The sequence below is a fragment of the Lepisosteus oculatus genome, chromosome 29, assembly GCF_040954835.1.
Source record: "Lepisosteus oculatus isolate fLepOcu1 chromosome 29, fLepOcu1.hap2, whole genome shotgun sequence".
Taxonomy (NCBI): domain Eukaryota; kingdom Metazoa; phylum Chordata; class Actinopteri; order Semionotiformes; family Lepisosteidae; genus Lepisosteus; species Lepisosteus oculatus.
Window position 1 is genome coordinate 7,296,002 of NC_090724.1, and position 18,476 is coordinate 7,314,477.

At 50.4% G+C, this 18,476-nt stretch overlaps 2 protein-coding genes across 4 annotated transcripts; one reads left to right on the forward strand and one right to left on the reverse strand.

Moving 5' to 3' along the window:
• The first annotated feature begins 1,001 nt into the window (after positions 1-1,001).
• Positions 1,002-6,531, forward strand: LOC102684423 (granzyme B). The gene is made up of 5 exons (XM_006640032.3): positions 1,002-1,162; positions 3,395-3,551; positions 3,971-4,106; positions 4,936-5,190; positions 5,765-6,531. Exons 1-5 carry the CDS (start codon positions 1,102-1,104, stop codon positions 5,915-5,917), a joined length of 762 nt encoding a protein of 253 aa, XP_006640095.2. The 5' UTR covers positions 1,002-1,101; the 3' UTR covers positions 5,918-6,531.
• A 3,667-nt stretch (positions 6,532-10,198) lies between these two features.
• Positions 10,199-18,134, reverse strand: LOC102684620 (cold-inducible RNA-binding protein). Of its 3 annotated transcripts, none has more exons than XM_069185914.1 (7): positions 18,027-18,134; positions 16,788-16,905; positions 15,930-16,036; positions 15,063-15,201; positions 14,426-14,513; positions 14,054-14,097; positions 10,199-10,942 (listed from the first exon to the last, which is right to left on the reverse strand). In XM_069185914.1, the coding sequence occupies exons 2-7, from the start codon at positions 16,885-16,887 to the stop codon at positions 10,923-10,925; spliced, it is 498 nt and encodes a 165-aa protein (XP_069042015.1). In that variant the 5' UTR covers positions 16,888-16,905; positions 18,027-18,134; the 3' UTR covers positions 10,199-10,922. The 3 variants fall into 3 exon arrangements, with proteins under 3 accessions (XP_069042015.1, XP_069042013.1, XP_069042014.1); XM_069185912.1 differs by having other exon boundaries at positions 15,042-15,201; XM_069185913.1 differs by lacking the exon at positions 10,199-10,942 and adding an exon at positions 12,582-13,405 and having other exon boundaries at positions 15,042-15,201.
• Between the last annotated feature and the right edge of the window lie 342 nt (positions 18,135-18,476).

The following is an 18,476-nucleotide window of genomic DNA, read 5'->3' on the forward strand; positions in this document are numbered from 1 at the left end:
TGTAGACAGCACATGACCAACATAATAAATAATAACAACAGGAACAATGTTGTGGGGCAATAAATATGTAGCAGAGAGAAAACAAAATGGTAGACCATGCAGAAAGTGCAGAGTGCAGATGTGTATTGAGTCTGAGGCACTGCGGTTAGCTGTTGAGGACAATAATAATAATTATAATTGCTTACACTTAAATAGCGCTTTTCTGGACCCTCCACTCAAAGCGCTTTACAGGTCATGGGGATCCCCTCCACCACCACCAGCGTGCAGCCCCACCTGGATGATGCGCCAGTCCGCTCCCCACACACCAGCTCTCAGTGGGGAGGAGAGCAGAGTGATGAAGCCAGTTCAGAGAGGGGGATTATTAGGAGGCCATGATGGGTAAGGGCCAATGGGAAATCTGGCCTCACTGAACTCAAATATTTGTGCTGCCGGTATCGGATAATGTTCCTGCACTCGATCATTATTACAATATTTGACTGAAGTGCAAACACAGTGATTACAATTAATGAGAAAGAAATGCACTCCACATGGAACTCTGGACAGGGCTTTTTGGATAAGAACCTATAACTAAAAAAAAACTAGTCTGGTACTTTAAAAAATCTCTTTTAGAGTAGTGTCATACAGACTTTATTAACAGCTGCTCATGATTCTAATAACTTTGTATTGCCAATATAAACCAAAATAAGTGATATAATGTAAGAAAGTGAGGAATGGTTGTAACATACTGGACAGGTACAGCATTGTGCCTTTTCCTGCACGTTTATACCACTTGTATGTCAGAAATGAGCAGCTGGTTACTAGACTGTTATGACATTCATTTCCAGCTCATCAGGAAATGCGCTCTAGCACTGGTTTTTAATTTGCGTTAATTGCAAAAGGTATCTCACTATTACTGTTTCCACTAGGGGGAGGGCACCAGCGTGTGTGTGTGTGAGGGAGAGAGAGAGAAAAAGCGGGCTCCATCTTGCATCGAAACACTAATTCGTTTTGGCCACTTTTTTTTTTCCCTCGCTCTCTGCGGCGAGAACAGGGCCTCCCCTTTTTAAGAGCCGCTGGCAGCCTGACGGAGCCACAGTCCCTCTCTGACACCCCAGCGAGATCATGGGCTTCCTGCAGAGCCTCGCCGCCGCTCTCTCGCTGCTCTCATCACTCTCCAGCGCAGGTAAACTCATCCTCCACCCCCCCTCACCACCCCGCTGGCCCGGGCATCGGCCCCGGTCCCGCCGCGCGGTTCTGGGGCCGGCGCCGCCAGTCGGCGGGGGGGGCACACGCGTGCACAGGCACCCTGAGGGAACCTCTAGTTATTCTTGTCGCTCTTCTGTGGGGTTAAGGGCTATCGCAGAGGTTAGAAAACGACATTCAGCACCTTTTGGTAGTTCGTCTTCAATGGATCCAGAGATCTCACCCGGCTGTGTTGCGGAAGAAGCCAGGGTATCAGCCTCAACCACAATGCCGTTCCATGCTCCCACAACCTTTTGTGCAAAGACGTGCCTCAATGCACTTCCACATCGCTCTTTGTCGATGTTCTTTAGTTAGGGCAGCTCTTAGTTAACTTCTGAGGCTGTGAATTCCAGTCCAGAGGCCTGTGGGATCAGCAGCCCTGTCTGAAGCAAAATCTCTTTTAAAAAAACATCTTACAATAATGCAGTGACAAGAGCTTAAGGAAGGAAAATAAGAATACTGATCTCTTCTGCTCAAGCAGGAATGAGTTTACTTTTGTGGGACAGGTCAAAATCATTAGTTTATTCTGCAAACCCTTAAGATCCCTGGCAGCTCGTGTTTACATTATTCTAAAGGAACGTGGAGGGAAATCTTTGACTCAGCGTAAGTATGTCTTGGGTACTGTACATGCGGATTTCATGTTGCTTCAATGTGGGCTCACTAGGACATCTCTGCCGCTGGCACTGTTGGAGATACAGGTTCTGTTTTTGTGAAACTGTACTGTTTTAATGGCTCTGTGTTTCCGCAGCACGATGTAGGTCACAGGGGAGAGTACTGTGTAGCCTGACAAAGAGAAAGAGTAGGAGAAAGAGTGCACTTTACTGCTCAGTGGGGATTAAGTACCCTTTTAAAGGTTTCTGTCTGTGTAACTGGCCTCAGCACCAGGAGGGGGATCTGTTAGATCCAGATGGTTGGCTATGTCAATGCACTCTGTGATGGAACTTTGCTATATCCCTCTCCTTCATTAGTTAATTGATCATTAGAACATACGGACAGTTATACCTGAGAAAAGGCCACTTGGCCCATCTAGTCCACTTGGTAGCTGGCAGTTAACTGATCTCTTTCAGCCATTTCCTGGAAGTAGCCAGGGTATCACCTTCAGCAGCGTGGGTGGGGAGCTTGTTCCAGACTCCCGCAACCCTTTGTGTAAAGAAGTGCCTCCTGTCCTCGATTTGAAATGCACTCCCACACAGTTCCCACTTGTGCCCTCTGGCTCAGGTTTCACTGTTAAATTCTAAAGAGAATCAGGACGCGTGCATTCAAGCACCCTCATTCCGTGCTAAACGAGCACTTCATTTACGAGCACTCGCTAGGACGAGTGACACACATACAAAACTATTTTTGCTCGCCGAGTGAACTAATTCGAGCTCCAAGCGCGTAGCTCTTTGTGCCAGTTTTACTTTTCCCTCCTCTCGGCTGCCGTTATCACAACCACCATAACAAAAATAACAAACCAAAAAAAAGTAAAAACAATATTGGTAAAAAGACTCTTTATTTGTGGGTTTTATCCTTGTGTACAGTGCGTGTTTTATTTTGGTTATGCACACTATGAATGCACAGTGTCGAGATCACTAGATCGTTTGATGCTATTCCTTACTTTTACAGTTGGGGCTTTTATTCTGTCTTTGTGCAAGATTTACCACCACACACAATAAACTATTTCTGTTTAGTAATACATTGATTAGTTGGTGTCACTTCTAGTGCTCATGTGCAGTACAGATCATACAAATTTGATGTCACCACATAACTCTTTCATAATACATTTAAACAGCTTGAGCGAAAAAGACATGTTGTTCTACTCTGCTTTTAGTAACTTATACTAAGCTGCTTATGGTGCCACGTTTTTCAAACTCACCAGAAAAACCCAACTGGTTTGTTTCCAGTTACATTGCAAGAGTCCGGAAGTGGGAGCACTTGGAACGAATCGGAGACTTCTGAATGGGGATATAGTGTTGCCTTAATGAGTCTTCGCTTACTGGGCTCGTATAGGGAGTAGTGCAATGGAGGGAACTGCAGGGGTGGCAGTTTGGCCTGCTCTCCCCCTCACAGAAAAAAAGTCCAGCAGCTCACTGGGCCCCCTGCGCTAACCCGGCCCGTGTCAGCTGGCAGCCTGCTGGGTGCGTGATTCTAACGAGAGGGGGGCAGTTCTCACCTGTGTCCCACGAACTCGCAGGGCTCTTCAGAGACGGGATCATCGGGGGCCACGAGGCCCAGCCACACAGCAGACCCTACATGGCCTACCTGGTGGTCCAGAGAGACAAGGTGGCCGGCTGCGGGGGCTTCCTGATCAGAGAGGACTTCGTCGTGACCGCGGCCCACTGCGCTGGGAGGTACCCCCCGTGTAGCAGCCGAGCCGAGCCGAGCCGAGCCCTGCCAAGCAGAGCCGAGCCGAGCCGTGCCGAGCCGTGCCGTGCCGAGCCGTGCCAAGCTGTGCCAAGCAGAGCCGTGCCGAGCCGAGCCGAGCCGTGCCGAGCCGTGCCAAGCAGAGCCGTGTCGAGCCGTGCCGTGCCGAGCCGAGCCGAGCCGAGCCGAGCCACAACGGGTCTTTCCTTTCCACGGATCCGCTGCTCCAGCCGCCTGGCGGGGAAAAAAAAAAATCACTGACATGACCCGCTCTGGGAAATCCGAGAAAAAAACTGAAAAACAATTTTTTTTATGCCGAATACATCAAACCCCCTTGATCCGAGAGAGAAAGCTGTGTGTAACGGGGATCCTCCATTGTGTTTGTGTGTGTGTGTGTGTCTTGCAGAAAACTCTACGTGCTGCTGGGCGCCCATGCACTGAAGAAACAGGAGTCCTCCAGACAGGTGCTCGATGTCCAGAAGCAGTTCCCTCATGAAGATTACTCGGAGGAGAACCTGGAAAACGACATCATGTTACTGAAGGTGAGCCTCACTCGGCACGCCCCCGGCCTCCGGAAGAGCCCGGCACCTCCAGGGCTCGGCTCGCCGGAAAACAAGGGCTGGAATCCCTGGGAAACACTCTGACTTGAGGAAGTAACGCAAACACAGTTGGAATCGCTACTCGACGGCGAAGGAGTGCTGGAAGGGATTCCCCATTGGCCCTTACCAATCATGGCCTCCTAATAATCCCCATCTATGAATTGGCTTCATCACTCTGCTCTGCTCCCCACTGATTGCTGATGTGTGGTGAGCGTTCTGGCGCACTATGGCTGCCGTCGCATCAACCAGGTGGGGGTACACACTGGAGGTGGTGGAGGGGATCCCCATTACCTGTCAAGCGCTTTGAGTGGAGTGTCCAGAAAAGCGCTATATAAGTGTAAGCAATTATTATTATTATTATAAAGGAGAAATCCCTGTTCCCTGGGCTCAACCGCAGTTCCAGAGCTGGGGCAGGGGAAAAGCCCGGACCGCAGGACTGCGAGGGCCTGGGGGGACTCTTTCATTGTGCAAATCCCACCCCAACACCCCCTCGCTCTTACTGACTGACGAAGGACAATCACCCGACCAAGAAGGTTTTTAACTGATCAGAGTGTCATGCCTTGCTAGAACGCGTACTGAGATATTTTTGTGAACTTGGGTGACAGGGTGCAGAAACGTCACCACGGGGGTTTCTGGGAGAGAGCAGGTGGCCGTCGTGTTTAGAAATCCCAAACCCTGTCGGTTTTCTCAGAGCGCTGCGGCGTGCCGAGCCGAGCTGTGCCGAACCGAGCCGAGCCATGCCGCCACGGGTCTCTCCTCTCTGCTCCCACAGCTGCAGGCCAACGCCACCCTGAACCGGTTCGTGGAGCCCCTGGCCCTGGCGCAGGAGGGGGAGGAGGACCCGAGGGAGCGCGCGCAGTGCCTGGTGAGCGGCTGGGGAAGCGCGGACGCCGACGGGGAGAACCACCTCAGCGAGCTGCAGGAAGTCAACGTCACGGTCGTCGGCAGGAAGCGGTGCGACAGGGACTGGAGGGGGGGCATCACCGACAACATGATCTGCACCCAGGCGAGGAGGGGGCCCTGCGTGGTACGTGCCCAGACACACAGGGTAACCCCGCCATGCACCCATTTCTAACCTCTTCTTCCAGACCAAGCTCATTGGCCTTAAAGCTAATGAGAAGGCTTTTCATGGGGGGGGTGTCCATCCATCTGTTTTCTAGATGCTTTATCCCTTACAGGGTACAAGGTCACTGGGGAGCTGCAGCCTGTCCCAGCAAGCCATGGGCACAAGGCAGGTACACCCTGGATGGGACACCAGCCCAGAGCATACACTGGCACTGGCACTGGCACTGGCACAGGCACACTAATATTAGGGCCAATTTTACCAGTATCCCCTTAACATACCAGTATGGCTTTTGTACTGTGGGAGGAAAGTGGAGCACCCCGGAGGACACCCGCACGAACACGGGGAGAACATGCAAACTCCACGCAGACAGCACCAGGGTGCTGTGAGGCAGCCCCCTGTGCCGCCCTGGGTAACCACACCCCTGTTACAATCCAGCGTCCTGTGCAACAGCCATCACTTTGCACATGGCCCTGCGGCACTGACAACTGCTCAGACAAGCCCTAATAATCCCACAAATCTCTCTTTCTCAACCCAGGGAGATTCGGGGAGCCCCCTCGTGTGTGGCGGCAAGGCTTATGGGATCGTGTCCTTCAGTACGAACCCCTGCAATCTGAGAGGGTTCCCCCACGTCTACACCCGCATCTCCACGTACCAGCCCTGGATCAGCAAAATCATCAGCGCTAACTGAGGGGCCACTCAGCAGTGCCTCCAGGAACGCCACTGGGCCCGCTGGCCGCCACGTGACCCCTCCTGCACAGACAGGGGTCCTCGGCGTCCCGGGCGCCCCGCTAGCTGCCTGACTGAAATCCCCCAGCCTCTTGACGACGCTGCTATGCGCTGGCTACACCGCGACTGGCTTTGCTGCAGCCGTCCTGGGGTCCCGGAGGAGACCAGGATGACCGAGAACCCTGATTCGTCGTGGACAAACCCTCAATGAAACAGGAAAAAAAAAACCCAGCCCAGAGATAGCTGCGCTATGCCAACTGCAAAAACGAGAAAATAACCCACACTGAGCCTGGTAAAATTGTCTTTTTCGCACGCTTCAAAAGATGTGAAAGGACTAATCCAAGGCTGAACAGATTGATTTGTACGGTTTTGTAGGAAGCATGCGTGCTCTTGTCAGTAGAAACACCCCTGTTGTAACACTCTGCCACGCTTCCAAGAGGACAACATCTCCTCTGAAAAACCCTGGGCCACTGGAAAGTCATTTTCCATGCCAAATCTCTCCTCTCCTCCTTGCCTCTCCTCAGCTCCTGTGTGTCTGACTGCAAATAACAAAATAAAAGCCAAAAAACTATTCAACGTGCTTGATTTTGTCTCTCTTACTTCACAATGATAATGTGTGCCAGTCTTCGTACACAACAAGCATGCCTTTCGATCAAGATTCCGGCTGTGTTTTTAAGTAATTGATTATGGGTTAAGAAATTAACTGCTTTCAATACCTGAAGTGGGATAATCCCTTCCTGTCCTGTGGACTGTTGGATGTCCTTACATTTCCCTGTAAAAAATACCAAATGAAGCCCCAGGTGGAGCTCTAAGGGGAACTTACTGTGTTGCACTTGAGCACAGAAAAGAAACGCCGTCTCAAACCAGAGGGAGCAGGTTTTGTCGGCTCCACTTTTCAAAGAAGAGATAAGATCTCGCAAAGCAACATCCTGTCTCGTTTGCCCTTCCCATAATACTATGCCTCAGCATTTCCAGCTAACATGGCTGACTCTCCTCCTCAACCATGCTCGCACACCTATAGCACGAGGCCACGCCCATCTGCGCGCTGGAGAAAAGAAACCGTGGTCCTCCTCTTCCTCACCAGGCCGAGTCAAAAGAAACCCCCCCTACCGCACGTATCCCCATCATCGCTAGAGAAAAACACACTATTTGAGCTAGCGATAGGAAAATAAAACAGGTTGCTCTCGGTCCTATACTGTAAAATGAAAGGTGTGGCATCAATGCAATTCATTCTTAGCGGAACATTTTTTAAAAATAAATAACCCAAAATTAACTGCGTCATGACCGCATACACTGTATATCTACACATTCCTAGAACAAGGCACTGCATTTAGCTCTACATGCACGTGCATGAGATTAAAGCTGTTCACCTTGCGGTTTTCTACTTGCCTACAGAGCATCGTTAAAAACCTGGTCCTCACTAGTGGGGATTTATTTGCATGATGTATCGGTGCGGAGTGGTGGGTTTGTGGCTCAGAATCTGCGCCTGTGGCTGGAAGGTTGCCGGTTCAAATCCCGCGGCCGGCAGAGGACTCCTACTCCGTTGGGCCCCTGAGCAAGGCCCTTCACCCCAGCTGCTCCAGGGGTGCTGTATAAATGGCTGACCCTGTGCTCTGACCCCCAGCTTCTCTCCCTGTCTGTGTGTCTCATGGAGATTAAGCTGGGGTATGTGAAAAAGACAAATTCCTAATACAAGTAATTGTATAGGGCCAATAAAGTGATCTTATCTTATGTACTGGATTCCTTTCTCAATCAACCCAGTACGGCAAAAAACTTAAACAACACTGCCACCCACAGGACGAGGCTAGTACTGCAGCAAGGGAGAGCTAAATAAAACTCCTGAACTTCAATAGAGAACAGCAAAACTCAGAATAGTTTTCTCTTTTACTGGGAAGCTGGAAACTACTTTACTGTAAGACGCAGCTAGTCTGGAAGCTATTTGAAGTCACTGTTAATGACCTACAGCTACACTGCGGAGAAATAAGTAAAAGAGAGTGATGGTTGCTATGGAAACAAATGACATCACAGATGGGCAATTAAACCACTAGGTATTCCGAAGGATGCTGAGATGGGCTGGGTGGTGCTTTCTGAGGCTGTCAGTACCTTTCAACCGAAGTAGATAAAGCAATTTCCTAACTGCTAGCTCACGAACTCCAGACACGCAACCCAAGAAACACGTCATCCCACCCCGCTTAAAGTTTCTATTTAAAATCGATCCGCTGCTGTTCACGCAGAGCAGTAAGCGCTTTGACTCAGGCTTATGGCGAGCACGCGTTTCCGATAGTGCGCTTCCCAGCCGAATAAAAGCGCATTTGCAAGCCTTTGGCTCCCTCTAGTGGGCTATCAGTCCAACTACAGTGCCCCCCAAAACACTTCAGCCTTTCTTGAGTACTTCTAGAACCACCGCCAACTGGCAGCAAGACTAAAGCGCACCTGCCCTCCAGTGAACATGCCAAGTGCACCCTGCATTTAAACCCTAGCGCAAGAATTAAAGTTTTAAAATCGAGCAAATCCTTACCGTTAATGAGCGCCACCTCGCTGCAGCTTTTCCAAACCCCGCGCTGTAGGCAGGACGTGTGCTTCACTACAGAGATGATCCCGCTAAGTGCGAGGTGTGAAACTCGCAGTGGACCCCCAAAACTCTTCACGGCGGCCGTATTTCCAACATGCAGTGGCCGCTCAGAAGAGATGAAGCAATACAGGCACCCGCCGGAGACCCGATGGGCGCATTTCAAACTACAATGGCAGTACAATGTACACAGTAACGTGTAAAACCTCCAATTTCCATCGCAAAATAGATCACATTTCCAGGTCCGTGCAGCGCCATACTCTGCGATTCAGAACGAGGCAGCAAAACTTCCGGTGACGTGTTGTGACCCTATTACATTGTAAACAAGCAGGCTTGTGAGTTCCCTAAATAAAAAAAAAAAAGGTTTGTGAGTTCCCCACTTTTAATCCAATAGAAATACTGCTCTCGACTTCAACAGTTTTAGCCAAATATTGACTTGTTAACTCTGCATGCAGATCATGTTGGGACATTTCTGTGGTGAAATATCTGCTGCATAACCTGTACTTATTCATTGGTACATCGCAGTACATCAGTCATTACAGGGACTACTGAGCAGGAAGGGCAGCACCACTTTGCAATTCCCGGCTTATTGAAAGTACTGTGAAAGTAGTGTGTGGCCACCATACGGTACTTCCACAAAGTTCACAATTTTGTTTATTTGGAATTTGAATTTTTTTTAGATATGGTCCACCAATTTATTACCGAAATATATACAGATGGAAAAAAGAAACGCAACATTTTCTGGAATGAGAATACTATAGATATAGCTCATTTACTTTCACAAAAAGTTATCAATTTGTTCTCAGCCCTCTGACCAGCAAAACAGCTTGTGCAGTGAGGCATTGCAACTTGCCAATCACAGGAAAGCTCGTTAGGTGCACTTTTACCCAACGAGATCCAGGTGGAACAATGCCTGATCAGGTCACCTTTAAAAAGGCCTTAATTCAAGGCTTAGGTCGCTGCAAGAAAAAGACCACACTGAGTCAGTTTTCTGTGATTCGAATGGCACCCTAAACTTGGCATGCTGCAGGCAGGCCTGTCATGTGCCAGCGTTGCCAGACACTATGGAGTGAGCCGCTCCACTGTGTCCCGACTGCAGAGAAGGTTTCAGCAGACTGCCAGGACAGATGACCGTCCAAGATCCGGTCCCCCTCGGGTGACCACACCAGAGCAGGACAGACACATCAGGTCCATCTGAGAGATCGTTTCAGATCTGCCACCCTTACCGCTGCTGAAACTGCCATCAGACACGATGCCCGCATCAGTGACAGGACAGTGAGGCTCCATGCTGCTGGCCTTAGAGCAAGCGACCTGTCAGAGGCCCTCTGCTCACACCTCCTGGACCTCACACCCGGCTGGCTTGGGCCCGAGGCTGCGATGGACTCAGGTCCTCCTCACGGATGAGTCACTCTTCACCCTGTTCCACGCAGACGGGAGGGCCAGAGGGTGGAGGAGGTGTTGCGTTTCTCCCCCCCGGTACAGTAACAGGTGTAAGAAATCGGGGCTGCGTTTCCCCTTTCAACATTCCAAGTCAGAATAAGCCTCCGTTGCCGGCGTTACCCAAAGAAAGCTCAAAATTACAACCCAGCAACCCGGAGGGAACCAACATCACAACCCAGAGAGAAAAGCATAAAAATAACCCAAACTGGGAGAAATCAGAAAGACAGCTCACTGTGTGTTTCGGGATGTTTTTTATTAAGAACAATCATGCAGATACAGGGCGGTGCAGAAGAAAAACAGTGAAATGACCTGAAGGCAGTCCTGTAGTGACCCTGCCCTTGCACTGCCTTTTCCCAAGTGCTTCAGCTGCGGCTCTTGAAACACCTGCTCTCGACACCATGCAAGAGTTCACTGCGGACACTCCCTGCACAAACACCCTGGTGCAAAGACACAGTGGTCCCCTCGCAGATGAAGGGCAGCCAGGAACGCTGGCACAGGCGAGAAGAGAGCTGGGGTCCCCAATTTGCACCCTGGCGCGCGCTCTTCAGAACCCCAGGAGAGGAGAGATCACAAAATTCGGCTTCGACAAAAACACCCACTTCCCCCACGCTGGCGGACCCCCCCCCTGCAGGGCAGAGCGGGCTGCCCACCTGATCGACGCACGCACACACACACACACCACTGCCCAGAGCAGAGCTTCCGTTTCCCCGCGCTGTAGCCACACCGCCAGCTGTGCTCGACTGTGCGTGTCTTATCGAAGAGTCGAACCCGGGGCCGCAGGTTCAAAAAAAAAGAGGGGGGGGGGGAGGGAGAGGGACAGGCTGCGGCAGCGGTTAAGAGCTGTGACACTGCAGGACGTGGTCTGGCAATCTGGCAGCAGAGAGCTGGACAGGACCAGCGGGGTACAGGAGGCTCTCTGGCCCTCACACAGCCCAGAGAGGCACCGCCTCTGCCTGCTTCACCAGCTGGCCTCATTACCTGCAGAGGAAAAACGCAGATTCAGAGACAAACCTAAGACGCCACCTTCGTGCTGCAGCCCGATCGAGCAGGCAGCCTTTCACCAAGCCACCTTCTCTCCTTCCATGCCTTTCAACACCTTGTGGTTTGCTTACTTAGTGCTTATACCTTACTCCGCACAAAAACCATCCCACTGGAGTAACTGTGCACCTGCTACACAAGCTTTGTGCAACATCCAAACTCCTCCTGCCAGGGTCAGTACTCTCACCCCGGCCCGGGAAGAAACGGGCATGTTCTTCCAACGTCTACCCAACGGGCTGTTCCGAGCCCGAAGGGTATATAACAAAAAATCAAGGTACTGGGGAAAAAAAACTAGCAAACCCCCATGTGCCAACTGTAGCCGTCCTGGCTTTCCATCAATTCAGGCCTGAATTCCCGGTGCTTTTAAAGCTACAGGACACTACAGCACTCGCGAATTACCATTGACCCTTGTCCGGGTGTTTAAACTCGGGCACGAAACATCTGAATGTGCCGGCACAGGGTCTACTCTGAAGTCCACCCAACAGATGTGCATCAAAACAAAAAGGTTCTGGTGGGGCGGGGTCGTTTCTTCGTTTTAAGGCAACGCAGTTAGAAGCCAGCTGTGCTGCAGGACCACGAGGCTCTCCGCACAATGCCTTACTGTGCGCCATCGATTCACCTTGAAAAGAAACGCACCAATTGTGACAGGATTTGCCTCCCTCCTGTGCAGCCTATTACCCAAGAACAGGCCAGTTCCCCCCACCGCGCGCAGGACTGCAGGCTCAGCGGGTGTGATAGCACACTCATTGTCCAAACCCCACAGCCCAACAACAAAAGGTCAATCCCATGGCAAAAGGCAGAAAAGGCTGTCTGCAGATTCTCCACCTGCGGATTTAGTAGCCAAAATGCTCTTCTGCTTTCGACTTGTACCTTTATAGACAGAGCAGACCAATGCTAAATGGACAAAACCGTGCATCCCAGTTTAGTGCACTAAGATAGTTTAACTAGCCTAACACTGAATTGGCACAAAACATGCATCATCAACCCAAGTACCATCTGGAATCAGAATGATCCCAGCCTGCTCCTGCGCATAGCTCACCCTCCCATTCTGTTCAGACATTTCACAGCCCTGCTGCCCATCTAGCAGGGCACAGCCAGCCCATCTGGACAGTCAGCTGAGGACTCGAAGATCAGAGATTAGTTGGGAAGCCGTTCACAAATCCCTGCTCCCTGCTTTGCAACTGGGCCTTCATCCAGGAGCTCCAGTGGCTCTTAATACCCAGGCATTTTAAAACCAGATCAGGAAATACAGTATGATGCTACCTGCTAAGGGGAGCAGAGCTACTTGCACATGATTTAGCCTTTTAATTTGATTTGCATGAGGCGGTCTCCGTGAAAACACAGGGACTGCATCTCCAGAAGTATCAGTTTAGTTCTCTACTAGAATCACAAAACCATGTGCAACAATAACCCACCATCCATCCCATTATGGATATATCCTTTTGCATTCTTTTCATGTACGACCTGCAACTACTTAAAAGAAAACATTCTATGTACCAAGTTTTAAGGTCAATGCACTTTTCTGGCTCTGTTTGTGTGGTGCAAAAGGGAAGCAAAAGAGACATGTTACAGCCACAAATCACAGTAAATTCAGGTGGTTTTAATGGGCTTCGTGAAGCCAAGTCTTTTAATACAAACGTTTCCTAAACCATTTCAAATACAACTTAGCTTCTTCCAATAAAAAGGACAGTAAAAAGATACATTTCCAATATTGTCTTGTTCTTAGAAAAAGGCAGAAACTCTGTATAGATGTGCACTTGTACAAAACCCTAGATTTTAGACAGGATGTGCACATGGTAGGAACAGACAACTGTCGCTCAACCTTGAAACTTGTTTTATAGCCATGTGCAAGTGGGAAGCTGAAAAAGCTACCTTCCATTCCGAATGTGCAAGAACATTTCTAAAATTAAAAACAAAATTGGGGATATTTTTCCAATATATACTAGAATGTGTAGAACAGCATGCCGAAGTCCCATTAGAGCTTTTGGGTTAATTTTTTCACGTTAAATTAAAGTTAAAAAAACACCCTCTCTTCTTATTCCTTCTCCAGTGAAAATGAACAGTGAACAGCTCCAAAACTAAAACAAAAAAACTAAAATAAAGTGCTGTCAAAATGAAAGCCAGCATGCACTGAAGACGGTCTGGAGCTTTAAAACAAACCCTTCATGTATTGACATTTGACTGAAAAGATGAAACTAAAAAAAAAATATTGCAGTCTCACATCAGGAGCTTTTAGGACATCTTAAAAAAAAGAAACAAACACAAAACAGTCCAAAAGTATAAAATGCGTTGGTACTACAAGTACTTTGTCTGCGAAGTTCCCCAAAAACAAATCTTTAAATTACAGCCTTTTTGGAAGGTCCATCTTGGGTGCTGGATGGGTATTTTACTCGTTGTATGTAGCTGAGGACAAGAAGCAAGCAGAAGGTAAACATCAAAAGATTTTCCAACCGTCCAGACTATTGAGGGGAAAAAAAAAAACTACTGAATTAACTGCAAGTAGGACTGAGCTGTTCGAGATCCACAAGCGGCAACCTCCTGGGATAACAAGGGCTGCTGCAGAACTCGCTTTCCTGAGGGGTTCAAGTTCAGCTTGCAGTTACTTTAGGCAACTTACACCCCCCACCCCTCCCACTAGATGATCATCAACTGAGCCGGGAAGATCGGAGCATCATCCTGGCTGTGATCTGCAACTCAAGCCCACTGCTCTGTCTGAGGCAGTAAAGATACAGGGTCTGTGACGCTGATCTGCACCCTTAGATGCCACTGGATCTCTGTGGACTGGGATACTACTCAAAAGCAGCTATCAGTGCCTGGTCAGGGACAGCCTTTCCACCTAAATATGAATGGGTCCTACTATTTGCAGTGAATTCCATCTACACCATTTTAATATTTCAAAAGGACATTTTGCAACTGCTTAGCTGAGTAACCCATCTGTATCTGTTGGAAATATGGAACAAATACATTTGCATTAGAGAGCCCAAACGAGAACTGAGCCCCACTGTAGAGGACAAGAAGCCCGGAGCTGGGGACCGGGACAGGAGTTCTTACCATAGCTGTCGTAGTTTTCCCGGTACGATCCGCCTCCCTGCGCCCTGCAGAAAAAGGTAGCAGATGGTCAGCGTGGACGACTACATTCACAGACTTGGAGAGCAGCTCACCCACCCCACATTAATCTCTCCCGCCCCAAGACTTATGTTACATGTTGCCGGGATGGACTGGCATCCCCCATTAGTGCATGTGTGATCCTGTCTCGAGGCTCTGGAGTTGCAGTGCCCCTTCCCAGAAAGGGACAGATTTCGGATATTGATGTATTGATTCTGGTTCACAACCGAAGTCAGCAAAATACCCCCCTCGTAACAGTGTATTCTCCTGCCCAATTCTGTCCCCCCCAAGTCATCGGGCCCCAGCACTGCAGCTCACCTGTCTCTGTTGTAATAACCTCTGTCGGACGAGTAGCCTCCACTCCTGTTATCGTAGCGACCACCCCCGAAGCCACGGTCTCCGCCACCTATGGAACAACATCGTGAGATCGCTGCCCATGAGCCCAGGATCTCCCCCCATGCCCAACGCCAAGCACTGCACTTTGTACTGAAAGCCTTAACTAAGGTGAAGCCATTTCCTTGAAAGAAGTGGCAAAGTTAGGGGGGCTGGTTTCCACTTTCAGATGGTTGCTGATGAAACACTCACTGCAGCAAAAAAACATGCAGTGTTTGCTGGTCACTTTGTATTCAGTGCCAGAAGTGTCAGCTGTAAGAGGTGCTATAATATGGATGCTGAAGCACAGTAGTGCCTCTTCCAGGAGGCTATACAGAGACACTCCTGGTGGGCACGCTACTGGGATGCATTGCAAAACGGACAAGGGACAAAACTCCACACGCCCACAACAGCCATGTGGGACAGAAAAGGGACGAAGCACGGAGCTCGGATGCATGCAGTCCCAAGATTTTCCCCAGCAAACAGGGGGGTCGGGGGTCATTCTCCACTCAAAAATGCAGGCTGGCACTGTTGGGAGGGGGGGAGGGGACAACAAACTTGCCTTGTGAAAAACCACGCCCACCTCTGCTGAAACCCCCTCGCCCCCCCCTGAAGAACCCGCCTCCGCGGCCCCCAGAGCCTGCGCCCCTGAATCCGCCGCCTGGCCGGCTCCCGGAGGACTTTCCCGCCTGGTCGACGCGGATCTGCCTGCCGTCCACGGACTGCGGGGAGGAAGAGGGACAGGGAGGGAGGAATTCTGGGTTAGAAAGAACTGGCAGGGATGAGCGCATTACAAAATCACAGCAAAAGCAAAATGTATGCAGTAACGCATCACAGATTAGACGGCTCTAAAGGTGTGCGCAGTTCCATGTTAGGCACCCGAACGAGGTAACATTGTGAATGCATCCCTTTCAATACAGTTACGTCCAATTACTTCATGACAGGGACTAGCGAGCAGGAAGGGCTGCTTCACAATTCGTGCGAACTCTCCACAGCATGGTGGCTGCACAGAACTTCCACCGTTGTCATTACAGGGACTAGTTATAAAGCGCTTTGAGAAGCCACCTTTAAAGGCGCTATATAAAATAATGTATTATTATTACTAGTGAGCAGGAAGGGCATCTTCATATCAATTTGTGGGATCTTGCACTCTCACCTGTAGTGAGAGTGAGGCTTTGCGACAACCGGGTGATCTACACTACTTCCAAAAAGGAGCTAATTCGGCGTTTAAGATTTTTTGCAAAGTCGGCGATGAATTTAATTTGTTACAGAGATTTGATAACCACGCCGATGAATTGGGACTGTGGTTCCCCTTTATGTTGGGGGGGGGGCACATTCTTAAGGAGCTTCGTGAGCTCTCTCTACACTAGATACAGTGCTGCTCCAGCTCATAAGACCCCACCCCATGTCAGGAGTCACCCCCCCACCGACCCCACGCAGGTGGGCTCACCGTGCCGTTCATGGCCGACATCGCATCTTTGGCGTCGTCGGGGTTCTCGAAGGTGACGAACCCGAAGCCTCGGGACCTCTGGGTCTCCCGGTCCTTAATCACGACGACTTGGTGAGGAAAAAAAAAAGAGAGATGAGGAATCTGGTGCTACCATCAGCCACAGAAAGGAGTCTAAAACTGGAGGAACCAGGTGAATTGCACTCAAAATAACCCCCAACTAGGGTAGCACAGCGGTGAGCACTACTGCCTCGCAGAGCTGGGGCTCAAAGTCCGATTCCTGATCCGGGGTGCTGTCTGTATGGAGCTTGCATGTTCTCCTCACAGTCTAACCCCCTGCCTCTTGCCCATTGCATGCTGGGATAGGCTCTGCCCACCCTACAACCCTGACCTGGATACAGTGCTAAGAAAAATGGATGAATGCCAAAGGCCCTAGTAACGCCCTCACCCAAAGCCTCAGGCAGCCTGAAGGCCGCTGAGCTAAACCTGTCCAAAGAGTGAGGGCAAGAACCTCAGCTCGAGAAAACAACTAAACAAGAGAGATACTCTAGCCTACTGGACAATATCTGGACATTACAGACAGAAGCAGCTTAAGTAGGGAGCTGCTTCAGCACCCATAGGCTGCAAAGCAGCAAGTCAAGGTTTATTCCATACTGGAAAGAGAAGGAAAAAAAATTTGTGGCCAAAACGTTGTTTGTTTTCTTCTTCCAGCGTGGAATAAACTTTACTTGTACCATTACAGGAGCACTGCTGGCTGGGCTGCTTCTCTCTGACCCCCCCCCTCCTCCTCCTCCTCCTCCCCCCCCCCCCCCCCACCGAAATGCAGACACCCCACAATGCCGCGCGGCCCCTGCCCCTCACCTTCAGAGATCTGCCCGTACTTGCTGAAGACATCTTCCAGGGCCTGCTCGTTGGTGTCGAAGCTCAGGCCTCCGACGAACAGCTTTCCTTCCTCAGACATTCTGTCGGTTCTGCGGGACTGCGGAGACGCACACGGCATTCACGATCACGGCTCGTCTTCCGAGTACAAAGACCCACGTGTCGAGCACCCCCCCCCCCTTCCGAAATATTTTTTAAAAAAACAATAGTTCTTTAAAAAAAGAATGATCGATTATCTCGGGGGGGCCGCCGGGCTGTTCCGCTCCGGGTCCTGCTGGCGTGGAGCCCCGATGCGGCCCCGCCAGCCTCTCGCGACAAACCCGACCCCCGCACGAACTTTTTTTTGTGTGGGGGGGGGGAGGGGAGGGGGCCGGTCACGTGGCCGTGGATCTACGCACGCCGGCCACCATTTTACCTCCCCTCGTTCCTTCCTTCCCTCCTTTCTCTCTCTCTCTCTCCTCGCAGAAAGGGGACACCACTCCACCCACGCAGTTACGTTCATTCGCCGCCGGTACCGCATTGCTCCCCCATGTGGGATTCGATCATTTAAAAAAAATAAAATAAAAACGAAGCTACGAAGCATCCTGTAAAAGCCATTTTGGAGCCGAGCTGTTAATGGACAAAGACCACCCTCCCCCCCCCAGCTAATGGAAGCGCTTAAGACGCCATTTTCCTGCCGGTGCGGAGGACGTCTGCACTCCGGCCGTCACTCCATCCCCTTCGCGGGCCGTGCCTGCGCCTTTACCCCCGGCGGGACACCGCGCTGCGCCCGGGGGGTGCATTTCAGCGGGTGCATCCTCCTCGCAGCCTCCCTCCGGGCAGGCACTCGTGGAGCTGTTCGCTTTGTTACCGCCCCTCCCCCCCACCACCACCACCACCCCCACGAAAGCAGCGGCGCCATTTTTTTATCTTTAAATCCTTTCTTTAAAAGCACTGCGTCACCCAGGAACGGCACGGAAGCAAGGCCGTCTAAAAGGAGGCGAAGCGGGCGAAAACAAAGCCCGCCGGAGGAAGAACCCCCGCGCTTGCGGAAACCCCCTCGGATTTTCCCCCCGAAAAAGGGGGCATCTTACGAAGGACTGTAAAATAATTTGTATCTCGGCGCAATCGGGCGGTTTAAAAAAAAAAAACCAACACAAAAATACATCAGGCTCGATCAACCACGTCATTGCGGAGCTTAGCAGCCTGCGAGCGTCAATGGTATAAAAATGAAATGTTTACCTTGTATGAGACTAGAGACCACAGCTCCCTCAAGCAACCGGCAGCGATAATGGGGACGGACCAACCGCACAGGCGGGCTTTTATACGGCAGCTTGCGGCCCCGCCCCCTCATGAATATGCATCGCTAGTCGCCAGCCCTTTTATTTTGAATTTTTGCGACGGCGTCTCTCATTCGCGGATAACCCGTCCATCCATTTCGCGACTGCTTTACCCAACGCTTGGTTGAGAAGCGGAGCGAGCTAGATCCTGAATAAATCCCGCTACTGGAAAAAAAAAAAACCGTCTTTAAACACAAATGCACCCAAAGCATGATTAATTCTTATCCTAGATCTTGCGCACTCCAACGTTAACATAGCGCAAGTTCCCTTGTGCTGCATTAAAATAGAAAACCAACGCTTTCTCATACATATTAGACGTTATTGAGATATTTCTGATCTTTTCAAGATGCAC

Coding starts and splice junctions, on each gene's coding strand:
- LOC102684620 (XM_069185912.1), bottom strand. CDS start 16,887: ATGTCTGAGGAAGGAAAGCTGTTCGTCGGAGGCCTGAGCTTCGACACC. Junction 16,037..16,787: donor GTACGGGCAGATCTCTGAAG/GTGAGGGGCAGG, acceptor TTCCTCACCAAG/TCGTCGTGATTAAGGACCGG. Junction 15,202..15,929: donor TGTCGGCCATGAACGGCACG/GTGAGCCCACCT, acceptor TCCTCCCCGCAG/TCCGTGGACGGCAGGCAGAT.
- LOC102684423 (XM_006640032.3), top strand. CDS start 1,102: ATGGGCTTCCTGCAGAGCCTCGCCGCCGCTCTCTCGCTGCTCTCATCA. Junction 1,163..3,394: donor CTCATCACTCTCCAGCGCAG/GTAAACTCATCC, acceptor ACGAACTCGCAG/GGCTCTTCAGAGACGGGATC. Junction 4,107..4,935: donor ACGACATCATGTTACTGAAG/GTGAGCCTCACT, acceptor CTGCTCCCACAG/CTGCAGGCCAACGCCACCCT.